We start from the raw sequence: 17,190 nt of genomic DNA, 5'->3' as shown, positions 1-17,190 counted from the left end.
AGAAAACGTGGCCGGGCTTGAAGTCCTGTGGTGATAAACTCTCTAATCCGCTCCTTTCACCGCTCTGTGACACGGGTCTGCGGCTTCAGATGAGCCATACAGTGCACATTAAAAGGTCACCTATAATGCAACATCTATTTTTTCAAGACTTTCATACATACATGTGTGTCCTCTGTGTCAAGAGATTCTGAAAGTTTCAGGAAAAAAGATTTGCTCGCTTTTTGTCCTGATCCATTTCTATAAAAACCTGTCTGAAAATGAGCTGATCAGATTTTGGCCACTTTGCGATGTCATAATGTTTTTTTTTGCTTCTATAACCATTAGCCCCCCCCCCCCACCTTATCTCCTCCTAGAGCACCATTGTGTTCTTTGTAACCAAATATCTCAGCTGTGTGTGTATGGACTGAGAATTAAAGTGAATCCCAATCAATATCTTTACATTGTTGAACTACAGGCGCTCTGAATGCAAAGCTTTAAATCCGAACTTCCTTCCGCTCTGATCCACAATTAATTACGCAGCACTGATCTGTGTGTGTGTGTGCATTTAAATGGATCGGTGTATGGACCGGCATTTTCCCTAAATACACACCCATTAGCGTATGCAAGGGAGACAGATAGCATGAAGATTATGAGTGAGAGACCGGAGTGTCTCTAGATGACTGCAAAGCTTCAGCACTGTGGTCTGCGGCTAATCTGATTTCCTTTATGTGCCCTCTGCTGATCCGGGCCACAGCGCTGATACATCAGGAGATACTCATCACTCCCACTCCCTCTGCTGCTCTGATCTTACTCAAATACTAAGGCAGTTACCTCTCAAAGTTAACTTCACTTTCTGTTTGCAATCCTATCAGAGTAGGTAGGAATGTGCCCTGTCAACCTTTGATTACATATTACCCCTACATTTACTGAAATGGGCAACATTTGATGGCTGAAAAACCTAAAGCACATTCGACACATTAATGAATAACAGTTGAAGGTATTTATCGAAGTTTGAAATAACAAAAAAAGGCCTTCTCCTTTTTGTGACCAAGAATGTATGGCTATGCAATTTTGTTTTGGATTCAATTATATTCAAAGCACCCTTTGGTTTCTGCAGTAAATACAAACTGTAGATCCTTCACAATATCACCTTCAATTTAGTCAAATACAAATGGACAGCGCATCTACTCCACTTTCAGAACTTATAAAGATGATAACATAATTTCATGACCTTATTTTAATGTTTTGTTTACCATAACTTTTACCACAGTAAAGTTTATTATAGATATGTTTCACACTGTACTTCTTTCATAAAGCTGTATAGTCTTAGCTAAACCGAATACTCATCATGAATTAGGATCAAAGCCAGCATTTTAAAAATCTTACACTGTTTGTTGTTTTTCATTGCTGCAAAACTATTAAACATCTGATGGACTCTTTAAAGTAGTGATACGATGGTGTATACTCACAGAGTTGGTTCCTAGGATCTGCAGGCTGGGCTTATCGGACTCCAGCAGCTTCCGCACCATCTTAAGGAAACTCTCCACAAACAGGTTGATGCTCTGACAGTGGCACGCCATCAGCAGCTGGTCCAGCGCCTCCATGGCTATACACACATACCTGAGGAGGAGGAGGAGGAGGAGGAGGAGGAGGAGGAGGAGGAGGAGGAGGAGGAGGAGGAGGAGGAGGAGGGCAAGCACACACAGAAACATCTGGATGACAATATCTGTGTCTGGATATCTTATATGGATAATAAAGTATGTGCGTATTTCTTTTAAATCTCTAAATTCCCATGGCTCTGGAAATATTAAAGTACATATATAGATAACAGATTATAGCAAGACTCTGCCAAATGTTAATGTCATCTGTGCAAGCTGTTTGCATTGGCGAGATCATCACAGCGCGTCCTAGCCATAAAGACAACAACTTCTGTGGCATTTAGAGTAGGTACAGAGAGTGCAGAGAAATAACCGCTCAACGGTCAGCTTCACAACCCTAAAGCCGTTTTATGTTGAAAAACACGACTGCTTGCCCCTTTTACTTGGCTACTTTGTATGCAGTCATTATAGAGTGCAGAAAAGGTTCAAGAAAACAAATATTTGGTATAAATGCAATGGCATAATTGTACAGTTCTCAATAGAGTTTGCATGTGGGATATATGATAAATGTATACTATTAGACTGGTCCTTTAAAGCATCTCTTTGATGGAAGGCAATTCCAGGCACCACTTTTCTTATTAATTCATAGCAAGATAACCTCCATTTCTTAGAATAAGTTATATTTAATAGCTTCAACTTTGCTGAATTTAAGTTTAATGTGTGGCAGATTATAAATACTATGCAAAATGTCCAAGCAGAGACAGCCAAGATGTCTTTTGAAAACGGATTTGAACTGTGATTGACAGAAGATGCTCACCCGTATCTGTGTCGGGCCACATCCCTCGACAATCTCTCAGACAGGTAGGCTCCGATACGGTCCAGCTTCTCTGGAGCTGACAGGGCGTAGAACGTCAGCTTCTCCATGTTGGCCTTCACCAGACCATCCTGCCAGGGTGATGGGGGGAGATAGAAAGAAGGGGTGAAAACAAGACGAAGGAAATACATTTTACAAGGTTTAAAATCCTTAAAGAGTAGATTACTAAAAATGAGAATACAGTCACTCTCGGATTGACATGAAGCTGGTATATCCACTAGGGCTGTGCATTGTTAACATCCAGTGCACAAAGGATTGTATGCAGGTAAGAGAGAAGACTTTTTGATATTATTTGGTACTGGCTTGTTCAAAAGGCATTGAGTACCGACACCCAATGTCTACTAAACAAAGAGGCAACTAGTTAAGACACTTGTGTTGACTTCCACTGAGAAAGAATGCATGTTCTATTCCATAAACATGTCTGAGCTGATAGTGTGTGTACTCCTCCTCAAAAACTAAATTGAAAGAGTATAACTAGTCCACCAAGTTTCACCTCCTACTCCAGCCCTTGACCTACTTCTCTGCTCAGTTTGGTCAGGCGGGGAGAGAGCTAAATAATGTTTACAGTCCATTGATATCTAGTTGACATTCAGGCAGGAGCCAAAACATGAAGTCAATGAAATAGCAACACCCACAAACAGAAATATATAAGACCGTTATGTTTTGGAGACATGGGCACTGATGTGTACACTTTAAGTATTCTGTACGTAGCTATGTAAGGCAAAAATATCTTCAAAAATAATATCTGTTATACATGGGCATCATTCATCATTATTTATATCATTAACAGCCAAGGAAAAATAATCATATTTTTATTTTCCATTTCTGAAATGTTGAACCCTCAGCTGGGGATCTGTGAGCTAAATGATGACTTGTAATATTTACACAGGTGTTACTGCTTCATTGAAGATGGCTTTGTGAAGTTTTCCAGTGAGCAACGACACATGCACAATTCCAGGACCCTGAAACCGGAACAATTCTCATGCTGTGAAAAAGGGTCTATTCCTCTCTTATTTCAGAGGTCAGCACAGGGCAAAAGCTCGGATTTGTCTGCTTATCAAAAACATCCTGTGGCTGGAAATCCATCTCCGATCACACAGCCAGAATATTGCAGCTGTCAACAACCTGCAGTTTTAAAAGTTGATTTGTTTTTGTTCAATCATTTTGTAGTTCTGTGGAAAAACAGTGCAGGCTTCTGTTAGCGTTAGCAGAGTAAATTGTAGACTCTTCCCAGTGATACACTCCAGTCATATGCACTCCAATTTAAAACTAGTAATGTATCCTACTGTGAGGACATTCTGACACATGGAGAGCCTATATTTAGGCTTCTTACCACCAATTATCTGGGAGAAACACAGCAAATGTGAATAGAACACACCCACATGGACACAATTTGTGAGTAAATGTTATTAGATGGATTTATTATTCCCAAGCTGCTGGGATTTCGGTAGTTACGGTCTCTTCCACAGCTGATTAGAGCCAAATGTAAGACCAGTTTTGGGTGCACAAAGTGCAGATGCACACACACAAAACAGCTAAATGGGGTCTGCTTGAAACAGTATGTCCCGCATGCTGCAGTTTTGGCCGAGAACTGATTGGTAAAGTGGGTTACTGCAGTAGCAAAGAGGCACTTGTGAAAAGTTTCCTCTGCAACAAATCAGCTGCTTCTTCTCCATCCAAATGAATTCTCTTTATGAGTCATCTGTATCAGATCTCAAATGCTAGAAAAGAAAGGGCATGTGGCTCGATACCAACAGCTTTGAAGAAGATAGTTACATCTGAGGCTGTTTGTGATGTTTTCTTACCACATCTAGCCACTCTTCCTACTTGAAAGACAATATCATAATAACACTGCGTTTATATTTACCTGGCAGCGACCACAGATGGAAAGCTGAATCTGATAGAGCAATTTATGCTAATATTTGATGTGTTCTGTTGTGCAATGTTCTTGTTTGTATTCAACCTAATGAGCTATTGAAACTTATACAGACAGTGTTCCTCTTTAAAAAGAATTGGCTAGAGGCAAACCATTTATATATAGGAGCATAAAGAAGAGAGTTCACAACTTCAGACAATAAAAATAACCATTTAGGTTCAGAAAGGCATTAGAAAAACAAAGTCACTTGAGCTTCTCACCTCTGGGTCTTCTGGGAAGATGTTGTCGACCAGTCTCTTGTAGCGAGGCCTGAGCGCCCCGCAACAACCACAAACCCCTGAGGATGTAAAAGAGATGACAGAGATTAGACGTGTGCAGCATGACTGGCAGAAAAGCAATAAAAACAAAGAGAAATAACAAGCAACAAGTCCATTTCTTTTTCCTCCATCTCTCCTCTATTCCTCTGCCCTGTGTAAGCCTTTCCAAACCAAAGAACACAGTCCAGAAATAATAAGGTACGTTTGAAATCAGCCACTTGTTCGAAGGGGAAGATTGCAGACTCTAGATAATGACTTCACCTTAATAACACACTGTATCACCACTGAAGTAGAAAATGAAGTGATGTAAAAATAAGTAATCAAGCATTGAGATGAAACGATGAATTAGGAACAATCATTTAACACATGTAGCGGTAACAACCGTAAAATGTATTGGCAAAGAAATCAAATACTGATGGGTAAGCTAACGAGCAACTATTGATAACAGCCTCGTCTCAGCAGTGCTACTGTTATGGTCCTATTAAAAGTGGCACACTTGAATATAAGTGTACACATCGCTCATGTTATGAAGTGCTGGGGGTTTCTAGCCTGTGGAGAGTGCCAGGTTCAAATTCAAATGAGCGGCTGACGTGCAGAGAAGCAGGGTATTTCTAGGAGAGGTGCTGAATGTGGATAGATAATGCAAACTGACAGAGCTCTGTTAATAGATTTAATTGAATCAGGTCAAAAATAAAAGCAAGCATCCAGAAAACTGCATTGTCAAATTCTCTGCAAGAATACCAAATGATGAATTGATATCGCCAGATTAAAAACATGGAGCTACTGATAAACAGTCCCTTGGCCTAAGTGACTGTAATGCTGTGGGAATGCGTTTGAGAAAAAGCCGGATATTGACGAAATGTGGTCACAAGGCAATTACAACATTGCGGCTCAGATGGTGCACACACACACACACACACACACACACACACGCACGCACACAAACACACACACACACACACACACACAAACACACACTCGATCAATGCAATCAAGACAGCCGAGAAGAGAAAAGTGCAACACAGTGAAGAGTGATTTCTCTGACTTTGCATTGAGGAGAAAGGCAAGCAAGGCAGCGAAGGGAGAGCTGGATTGTGATTGGTCGAAGGAATTGAGCAGTGGTGAGTCATAAGGAGACACTGAGAGAATGAAGGAAAAAAAACAAATACATCATTCAACCGTTGTTGCAGCTCAGGATAACAAATATTATTTTCCTGCTCACACCAAATAAAGGCTATTTGAGTTTAGGAGATATGAAAGCTGATGACAAAAAGTAGGCCATCGTGCTTTCAGCAATGCAGTCACGTTTAATGAAGCGTTTGAGAGGCTGACACTTTAAATAGAGATAGCAGAAATCTAGTTAATATAAAGACAATGAAAAACAATCTGCAAAGAAACATATTTTCCTCTTTCCTTCCTCCCTCCTTCCTCACTTCCTTCTCTTCTCCCACAGGAAAAATGTTTCATTATTCATTATTTTTACTTTGTGGTTAAACAGATTGGAGCATTTTTTGCTGATGGAGCACGAAAACCTATTCTGAGAGCATACTGACCCAACATTTACAGGATAACCAGATGCCTCACAGTGTGCTCTATCCAACATAAGACAGATTCTCCGTGGAGTCGTCACATCAGGACTACAGTTGATCTTTTAAATGCACCTGCAAATTGTATAGGAACTCTTCAACCAACCCATACAGCCAGAGACGAGCCTGTTCACACTCTGAGACACACAGACTGTAACACAGGTGTAACACAGGTGTAACATGTTCTCAAAATCACACCATTTATTTGTTCAAAATAAAATGGACCAATTATGTTCATTTCACAGAGGATTGAGGCAGAAAGCTGCCATGTGCCTGACTCACCAGTGCAAATGGATGAGCTGAGCCCAGCTGTAACAACACTTTGCTACACACAACCCAGATACATGCACCACAGAAGATATAGCACATTGCTAGTTTTCCATCTGGCGCCCATGGGCATGTATATACTGCACATATATAACATTAAAAGCATCATTCCAAATGTATAAATGTATTAATAAGTAGGATAGGATTTACCCTATTTATTTAAACCTTGTTTTAAAAAGTGCAAAAACCAGAGTTTGTCTGTTTTGAGCTACTGTAGGTACTTGGAGAAGCTGCTCTCTATGTAGATATGAAGGGCTACTTCAAAAAGACAACAATTCTCAGTTTCAGGTGATTTTACAATATAAAAGCAGATATGAAGTTATGAATACCATTTTCCAATTCGTCCCACTAAATACTACACTGGCCCTTTAAGAGCTTGTTTTATCTGTAGATCTAGACTACATGTAAATATAGTACCATACCTAAGGAAACGATGAAAGAAAACACACACAACACTTTCTGCCCTTGCGGTACAAAGCACCGACGCAAAATATTAGAATAGGGCAGCAACTTAACTGCTACTAGCTGAAAACACATACATTTGGCTGCATTTCAATGTATCTTTTTTATCCAAAGCACACTGACTGATCAATTCAGATACTAACACACCAATGGCAGAAAGCTACATGCAATATGAGGGTTGACGGTTGTGCCCAAGGACATGAGGACAGGAAGACAAATGACCAACCCACGATGGCCCCTGCTACGTCCTAAACCACAGCCAATGCAGCAGCGCTCTGTTCTGGGCTACGTTCCTGCATTCCCTGGCCTTCTGGTATGTTATCATTGACCTACACTTGGGAGTAGGGCAGCCAGTACAGGCAGGATGTCCTTGAAAAGCCTTTTAATAGAGCAACATGCATATTTAGTGCCTTAATCACTTAAAAGCCGCTCCGTTTCCAAGGCCTCTGAAAGTTCTACTGAAGTCCGCAGCAGGAGCTCGGCTGGTGCTTATCTTTGAGAGTGGCGTGTCTATTCACAGTGCTGCTCCTCTCTCCTCCATCACTTCAAATACTAATGAGGCCTCTGCACCCCTCCCTCCCTCCCTCTGTCCCTTCCTCCTGCACCCACTGAGTCTCCCTCTCACACCTTCTCTCATCCTCTCGGTGTTGGCCCGGGGCCTGAGTGTAGAAGTCGCCGATGAATTAATGAAAATGCAGCGGGTCCCAGGAGTAGAGAGGAAAGGGTGGAGGACAAAGAGTGACAGAGACACAGGCGGCTGAAGAGATGGAAGTGTGATGGGGAGGTGGATGGTGAGTCACAGATTAGCGCTACTTATTGCATCTCCTTGTCCAGCACAAATCTGCCCTCTCTCTGTCAACAGTAGAGAGACGAGATTTCTGGGGAGGAGTAGTCAGATGGCGTAAGAAAAGTTCAATACACTTTTAGGTCTATTGTGTCTAAAATCCACAACCGTTTTAACAGCTGAGTGGGTGTAGCAATGTACATGTTATTTCCCCCTCTTCTGGCACACTGCAAGCATCCACATTTTCCATTAAGCAATTTATATTCCTAGGTTCTTTTTTTGCATGAATTTAAAGTGGCTGCCATTTCTGTTGGTTAGCTCATAAGCTAGTGGCATGCGTTGTGGGAATGTATTTATCAATCGAATCGAATAGAGTTTGGGTTGCATATTTAAACACAGAGAAAGGTGGGGAAAACCTTGGCGATAATGAAAGGAGAATTCTGGAAGTTTAGGGAGGCAGTATCAGTATGTTCTCAGTTCACAGAAGTTGAAGGTCATACTGTTTGGTGCACAGAGAGCGTAACCAACAACATTGCAACAAATCGTCTCAACAAGAATTTCCCCAACTCTTAGCAAAGACGTGAAAGCCAGTAAATAAAGATAACATTAGCAAGTAAGAATCACAGTGTTATTCTAACAGTAAGTAAATGAGCATCATTATTTTATTTTACACATGCCATACATTATTTTACCGTCTAAACTGTTTTTTATTGAACAGAGGGCAATTCATCATTCAGAAAAAATATAGTTTTAGAATTTTCAGAGGCTTGATAAAAAGCAGTTTGTGTTACGGTTGCTTAAGTGGCACTGGTCACTAAAAGAACAAATGCTATAGGACTGCAACTTATGATCATATTCATTATCAGTTAGTTCATTTCTGTTCTTTTGACAAGCTGATTAATTGTTGTTTTCCAAAAGCCAAATTAATGTCTTCAAATTGCTCGTTATGCCCATAAACAGTACTAAACCCAAAGACCTTCAGTTTAAAAATTATAAAAAGGAGAAAAGTAAATACTCAGATTTGAGCGGCTGAAAGCTGTGCATGATAAAAGACTGAACGAATATTGAATTTTGCGATTTGTTGTCAATTTATTTCCAATTGAAAAGTTGATAAATTGTTGCAAATCTAAAAAGCTACTGCAATAATTGTAAACATTAACATATTCTGTACCTCAAGTTATTGGGCTGCAAAACCATGTTTGTGTTGGAAATGACTCTCTCTCTCTCTAGAGAACACTGTATAGCTTCAGAGTTGTGCTTGGTTTGAGTTGTTAAGTGTTTCTTGTGTTAATAATGGTGGGTTAGAGTGGGAAAAAGCTAAAAGAGATCAGCAGGGTGGGTGGACAAGAATTTGTCAGCGGTGCAAAACACACACACACAGGGGGGTCTCACAACTTCCACCCACTCGGCATGGCCGGCTGACAACACATTTAGGGGCTGGACACCAAGCGACTCAATACACACTCGCACATAAACCCACACAAACGTGCTCGCACACATCGAGTAGGACGGAACAATGAATTACTGGTTAATGTTGGGAGACAGAACAAGAGAATAGAGAGAAGGCGGACATCTCTGCAGCCTGGTGCAACTTTGCCCAGAGCGATGTCTCTTACATGTTACACTGATTGGATGCTAAGCTACACATCCACGCAGAATGTGTGCATTACGTGTACACATGTGTGGGGGTCTCCACCCCTTCAGATCACTATAGCAAGGAGCCAGCCAATCACAATGTTGTTTTTATAGCCGTAACAATGGGCTGGTACATTAACAGATTACACTCTCCATTTCCCCCAGGATGTCAGCTTAACGCTTCCCACATTAGGGCGAGAGAGAGATAGAGAGATGGGAGAGAAAATGCATCCGGAAGCGAGAAGAAGGAGAGGCAAACAAGAAAATGCATAGCTCTGAAAGACATGTTTGTGCATGAGAAACAAAACATGACTGTCTTTTCTTTCTTTATTATTTTAAAATCCTCCACACTTCCTGAGTGTAAATAGAGCTACTGCCTTGTTGGCAACACAATAAAAAGGAATTTATCTTGATGATATAAAAGTCAAACTTATTACAATAACACACACAAACAGGAGTGTGTGACAAGTAGCATATCTTGCTGCACCTGCTGTCCTGGAGCTGCTCTGCTGGACCAGAAGTCACGTGGCTGATAAAACAGGGTAAATATAGTCCTGCATGGAGCATATCAACACATTTAGGATCTATGCGTGTTCATGTTTGAGTGGTCGGGTCTGCAAGAGACAGAGCACCATCACCGGCATCAATACACATCGGCTTCACCCGGGGGTCATGCAAAGCAATAGTTTTACAGGCCAGAGTCAGAAAGCACACAAACGGGAGCAAAGACCCCGTGGCCACCTACATGCTGCTGTATACACCTGTGCATAATACATGATACTTCTCATGATGGTTATAAAGACTGTAGCCCTTCAGGGGTGGTATTACATAAGAGGGAGAGGGGGGGGGGGAAACCGACCAAGTCTTGCGATTTTTATATCAGCAAACAAGGACGGGCAAAACGTCTTTAAACAGAAGATTCACGTGGTAAAATACGAGCACACGCAACAATCTGTAAATACGCAGAGGGAAGTGTAAGGCTGATTCAACAGCCAGCCAATATGCACATAAGCTGTCACTCAATGAGTTTGGGAGAGCTGTATAGAGCTGAAGAGAGGAGGTGGGTATCGTTCAGGAGAGGCTGACGGCATTAAGCGTGACAAAGAGGAAGAAATGTGAATTTGTGTCACTCTGGCATGGAGATAATGACAGCAATTCAAATGTGTTGCGTGTGTTACCACAACATCCATCTACCCCCTCTCTCCTTCTGTATCTTCAGGCTCTAGACACGCTGCACGCAGAAACATACACAGTACATCATTTTCAGCCATAAATCCATGTGCAAGTATTATTCAAAGCACACACTCCACCGAGAGTGGGTGGAAGCGAACATGGCTGGTATTATGCGACCAACATACTGATGTACAGACCCAGCTGCCAACAAATCCTCATGACACAAGGCCGATCGGACACACTATGAATCACAGTCAAACAGGCACTGAAACTGGGCTACGAGGGACTCAAGCCCAGAGAGCCACATTTCCATACAGGAGCTCAGCAGAGCGACGCACTCTGTCTTACTGAGCTAGTTCTTCCAGTCTGCAGGGTTAGCCTACTTAGCCAAGCATAGTCAAAGCAAAGCTAACTACATTTTTAATTAGCGCTAATCAATGAACCCTACATCAACATGTCAATAAAAACAACATAGCTACAGAAAACACTAACACCAAACACATTTTAACATGATCTTAAAGTTTTACAGAAAAGTACCAATAATTAAAACTTCTAACCGCACATATACTATACCTGTTTTCAAGGAAACATGAATTTATCATGTGCAACCCAAAATAGCTAAGAAATGGGAAAAACGATAAGAAAACATATATAACAACAGTGAGCTGAATATTTTACAAGTGTAGAGAACATACTGTTATCCCTTCAACTACAACAAAGGAAGTCATTTCATTAAAAAGTGTTCAGACCAAAGAAGTGTCCGGTACCGAAAATAAACATCTTCAAAGCGGTGTATCCTTGTAAGCTATTAAATAGAGCAGTATCCTCATAATAGTCCAAGTTCATATAATGCGCTTTTAGTCAGTTGCAGTCTATCACAAGAAAGCTAAGAGGAAACGTGTTGGTAGAATGTAGGAAAACTGGCTGAACGCTGCATGCTTTACATTACTCACATACTTACAAAGCCTTAAACACACACACACGAATACACATAGGAAGAATTATTGTAATTCTTACCGTACATCCTTCGTGATGCTGACTCTCTCACTACAAATGGTTATTTTTTCTCAATGCAGCTTCAGTAGCTCATACAGACACACTGCTGTGCCAAGAGGCACTGAAAACGCACACAAACACCGCTCACTCTGGTATAAATGCCTGCACGTGTGCATGGAGCTAAAATGCGCACCGTGATTGGTGCAGAGCTCGGACCGATGCACTGAATTACACACACTTTTCCTGCCGTGCAGACACTCACACACACACGCAGGCACACGCGCACGAAAGGGGGTTGAAAGGCAACGTCAGAGAAGCGTGCCGTGATGACCTTGGATTTTCCTGTTCGTCTTCTGCAACAGCGCTCCTTCTGAAGGGGGCAGATTTCACATGCAGACACACACATACAAACACCCCCCCCCCCCCCCACTTCAGATCATTCTTCTCAGTTGCATAGAAGGAAACGGAGACAAGAGGCGGATGGGGAGAGAATAAGAAAGAAATATGCACCACAGGGATGGATAGGGAGAAGACCTCCCACCCACGCAATTTTCCTCTCTCCACCCCCTACCAGCATCACCCTTTCCCTCCTCTCCATCATTAATCCACGCATGCTTCCTGCTCTACTTACTTTCAGTTTTCCCTATATGCATAGGCAACTTTCTACAAAATGTCTTTCCTTTTTTACTAGCCAAATACCAAAATGTCTTTATTAATAAAACCATGTTTACTGGTATTTGCTTCTTTATATTTCAAACCGTGAAATATTATAATTTTCAATATGTTCCTATTGACTCAATCTCTTCCAGGTTTAATTTTCCAAAACCATAGTAAATAAATACAATACTGTTCAGCAGCTGGCTCACTCATGAGCAACACTTTCAAATCAATGTGCTTGTCTACATTACACAACACAACCATAAAAATGTGACAAACATTAAACCCAGACATCCACATTATTGGCTCTAATGCAACAACAACAACAAATCAGTGAAACCATAAACCTGGAGATGCTGCATTGTCCTTGTAAAAGCATGAACGAGTGCTTGAAATTAAATGTATGGACTGAAAAAAAAAATAGTTCTCATCAAAAAATATATATTATATCTTATTTTGTTATGTTATACTAAATGATATTACATTACAAAATGATATTATAGATAGCTGAAGTTCCTCTATACTTACTGTGAACTTTTATTTTATTGGATAAAATAACAGGACTCCGGTACAATATCACTTCAATAATTAATCATCATAATCGTTTACAATAAAGCTTTGTTTTCCTCCATCTTGCATGCCCCAAATGTTGCTATAAGCGATATTCCCTTTGGAGCTGTAAGCATCTCTTTTATTCTGATGGAAGAACAGTGTTCTTTTCAAACAGAGATGTTATCAGTGTAAGATGATATGAAAGTCAACATTAACACACACACACTAGAAATGAATGACCCAGTCAACACTGTTTAACAGCAACCTGTGCCAAATACCACAGCTAGTGTTCCTCTTTATGTTGACTTACTCAAGAGTTTAAGTTCCTTTTTTATCCATAAAATAAACTGCATCCATTTTACAACACAGGAAGTGGCTCATAGCAAATCAGACCTCCAACATTCAATTGAAGTTATTTTTACAACATAACATATTTTAGAAGCGCATGGAGAAAGCACCTTTTAAGTGAAATAATTCCTTGTTCAAGAGACGGAGAAGGAGCCAGAGAGAGAACAGAGGAAGTGGTGTTATCACTCACCCTTGCCAATGCGATGGTCCAGAAGGGTACGACAGTCCAGTGCCAGCCTCTGAGAGGCCGGGACATCAGGCGCAGGCAAGGGCATGGCAGGCAAACACATGCAACACCCAACAAGCACACACACAGACACACACTACTCCTTTTATCGACACAGTAAACCTCCAAAAAGCTCAAACTGAAAACCTTAATGCAACAGAATAAGCAGTAGACTACAAATCCCTTATTCTCTGGTTATAATATGTTTGTTTAATTACCTATCAACGCTAACGGAAAATGTTACCACCAACTACTTCAAAATTCCTTGACAGAAAAGCTCAATTCAATACTATACTCACTGACATGTATCCACAACTTCCCAGTTTGGACGCAATAAACATTAGACACATACACTTGTCCTAAAAGACGAGCCTGAACAGAAAAGCCAACTCAAACTTCACTTTCAAAAAGTTTCCAACTGGAACAAATTCCCAAATGTACTTCCTGCAGACCACCAGTTTGCATGTCCCTGTCTTGAGGCTTCTCAGTGATGTAGCTTGGTTCATACGCAGATTGAAGTATTAACGAAGAGATTAGCGATTAGTCCGTCAATAGCAGCTCTGCTCTCTGTGTGCGCCTCTCTCATTAATAAACATCTCACTGACACAATGGTACTCACTATCCACCCAAAGTCTCTCTCTGGGTGAAAGGGACAGGGAGACACAGAGAGAGGAGGATGGAGAGAGAGAGAGGGGCACTGTGGGACAGCCATTCAGTCAGTGGGTTTGAGGTTCAAGGAATGTATCTATCAGCAGATGCCAACACAGGCTAAATGTCTGGTGAGTGATTTTTCAGTGCAAATTCACACATAACACTCGGGAATAGACACATCATTCACACCAACACCTAGAGCACTGATGCAGAGCTTCTCTCACTAAACATTTTCACAATCAGCTGTCTCCATCAGGCAGCTCATACAACTAGTATTAATCCAACTTCTTCAGCAGTGTGCTACATTGAATGTATAGTGCCGTAAATACGTCCTCAAGTATAGTACAGGTGTTTAATAGTGTGGTGTTCCCCACCTGTCATGTTGGAAGCTTGTCACAAGGCGGCGCTGCTCTTCCAGGTCCACAGAGGCACTGAGGTTTGAGGCACTTCAGCCCCAAACTGAGTCTTCGAAAAATCAGGAAAACCGCTGGATTGTCTTTGGCCTGTGGAAGTTAGTATGCCCAAATTAGCCGATGACCTAATAAATATTGTTGACATTAAAATGATATTTGAACCTAAATAAAAACGGGAAATACCCGGTGTTAAAGTTTACCTGACACGTGAAAAGCAAGAGCGTATTTATAAAATATTGTTGTGACAGAAATCACGACACTTTCCAGTCAATTAATGTAAGGCTAATGTTAGCATAGCTAGCTGTTACATGTTTTCATTTAAATGTGTGCTCTCTGATAGTGTTTTAACCCCTGGATTTCAATAAGGTTTAGACGTAATGAAAACATACGGTTATATATGTATATGTTGTGTATATATATATACATAAAGTAACTATAATTCAGAGCTAGCATTCATCTATGCTAATAGCAAAGTATGCTATCGTTAGCTAGCTATCTGCCTGACTTGCTAAACGAGATTCCCCTGGCTGCGCGTATCACAACAACGTAAATAAATGTAAAAAAATTACGTACCATGAAGTGAGGAAAATCCTTAAAGTGTGCGGCATACGTGCGGGTCCCTTCAGCCCCTTTGACTAAAGGTAAACTATTCAAAGACACATTTAGTAACAGCCTTACTTACTGTTCCTCTGGTTGCTAGCTGTTAGTACTATGTGACAGCCCACCGATGGATAGTAGCTTTTGTCATGTTTGAAGTGCAGACTATTCGAAACACATTAGAAAGATTGATTGCATATCATGCAAATACTTCATCAGATGTTTATGGAAGACAATTTACGACAATGCGAGTACAAAAATAATATCCTGTAACATATAATTATGAGAAACAATCTTGAAAAATGACATCGCAACCCATATTAATGAGAAACTTTGCCATTACTTTTGACAAATGCTTTAATTTTACAGCAGTATGAATGTATTGGAATTTTTTTTAATATCCTATATAAATTGAGTAATGTTGCTGATAGGGTAGGCTACTATCCACATTATCATTTGCTAAGTTACAGTCAATGGTATTATTTATGTGTGAAAAGAAACACAACGTCACAAAATTATGATAGTTGTCTAATATGAAAAGTTATGTGATATAGGCTTAGTTTAATTTCAAGTATTTAAAAAAAAAAGACAATGTTCATCTTGTGTTTGAATACATTGCTTTCAGAGGAATACAATTATCCCATGGTTAGACACTTTCATTTTAAATGATATCTCTTCCTGCCTTTTGGGTCAACAACATGCTTTCTCATAATCAGTGGATTTAGATTGTAACCTATTTTGTGCTAGAATTTCCTTTTAAATGATCATACATCATATATCCTAATTTCTGCAGAGCTGAGTGCAGCCATTCAGACAATGTCCTGCCTAATTTGTTTTCAGCAATGCAAGAATACATAACAATTATTTATGAGTGAATCGAAATTCAGTCTGACTATCAGGCTATAAAATAATTAATCAAAAATATGTATTCTTTATTCTCTGTATCTGTGGATGGGACATCCTGCTTTTGGAAATGTTTGTCTTCTACCAGTTGGGGACAGCAGTGAGTCTGAAAATCAGTTTGGAGATTGCCATGAGTAAACCAGTCTTGGCGACAGACTTGGTGCTTCTCGGCAGACCACTAAAGCATTTAACTCCCAGGGTCTCTTATCCCCACTGAGCCATCAGATCCCTGAGTTGTTTATGTGACACTATTTTTGTTGTCTTCTGCTGCTGTCATCTCTTTAATTATTCAGCCCCTTTAAGATAGAAAATGTTGTGGTACTCTTTTTGAAAAGGATAATACCATCTTACTTATGTTGAGCTAATGACAGCTAAGCTACAGCTAAGGGTTTTGGAGGTTTTTATTACAAGATAAACCTGTGACCACTACTAGTATTTATGTTTTTATTTCAGTACAAGAGTAGAAACTTAGTGATAGGACTGTGCAGAAAATGGGGAGTCCTAAAAGCTGACAGGTATTTCTGGATTGTTGCATGGATGGATTATAACATGGGCCTATTGGGGACAGGCCCAGGTGACATGATGGCTATTAGCCTTACATTTCTTGTCGAACAAGCTCAGAGCTCTATCAAAATCCTATTAAAATGATAAAGGAAAAGTCTTTACATTAGCTTTGGACATATCATTTACATTTAAGGAAGCTTTATTCATTTTAAATAGGCATTTATTCCTGCAGGGTCATAACGACCCAGTGCAAGATAAAGTTACAAGATAAACCTGCCCAGTGCTCCTTATTATCACCCTACCATACAGGACCTCAATGTGTAGGTATATGGGCTGAAATCCATTGTGTCATAATCCTTTGCATGCTTATTTTTTGATTTGGCAAAACTCTTTGATTCAACACATTGAAGATTTTAAAACCCAAAATTATCGTGAAAGTGTTCCAGCAAAATCTCTGCACTGGTCTTTGTTTTACCTTGTCCCTAGTTGACCTGTACACACCTTCACCTTTGAGAGCTTTGTGAGACTGCCACCAAAAGCTATCATGCAATCACCATCTTCTTGAACTCTAAGAGTGTTACGACACACACATAACACAGTGCATCTGTGATACAACACCAATAGACGGTAATAGGTATTTGTGTCCAACTTAAGTGAAACGTTTAACAAGGTTAATTGGTAAGTTCTTTTTCAGGTCTGGCGTGAGTATGTGTGTGAATCACCTGATTAGAG

General features: G+C 40.4%; 1 protein-coding gene across 4 annotated transcripts in view; it reads right to left on the bottom strand.

Moving 5' to 3' along the window:
* LOC117533781 (protein EFR3 homolog B) overlaps positions 1-15,181 on the bottom strand; it is a 39,355-nt gene extending 24,174 nt beyond the window's left edge. The window contains exons 1-5 of one of the 4 annotated variants that reach the window (XM_034197716.1): positions 15,028-15,181; positions 14,416-14,544; positions 4,588-4,664; positions 2,395-2,522; positions 1,449-1,599 (exon numbers count right to left, since the gene is read on the bottom strand). In XM_034197716.1, the coding sequence (XP_034053607.1) occupies positions 1,449-1,599; positions 2,395-2,522; positions 4,588-4,664; positions 14,416-14,422 (363 nt within the window). In that variant the 5' untranslated portion in view covers positions 14,423-14,544; positions 15,028-15,181. Of the gene's footprint in view, positions 1-1,448; positions 1,600-2,394; positions 2,523-4,587; positions 4,665-11,628; positions 11,826-11,869; positions 12,104-13,354; positions 14,373-14,415; positions 14,545-15,027 lie in introns of those variants that run through there. The other 3 variants (XM_034197715.1, XM_034197718.1, XM_034197717.1) reach the window with 3 other exon arrangements.
* Between the last annotated feature and the right edge of the window lie 2,009 nt (positions 15,182-17,190).

The sequence above is a fragment of the Gymnodraco acuticeps genome, unplaced genomic scaffold (assembly GCF_902827175.1).
Source record: "Gymnodraco acuticeps unplaced genomic scaffold, fGymAcu1.1, whole genome shotgun sequence".
Classification (NCBI taxonomy): Eukaryota; Metazoa; Chordata; class Actinopteri; order Perciformes; family Bathydraconidae; genus Gymnodraco; species Gymnodraco acuticeps.
The sequence above is the reverse complement of the archived record's forward strand: the minus strand, read 5'-3'. Positions and strand labels throughout refer to the sequence as shown.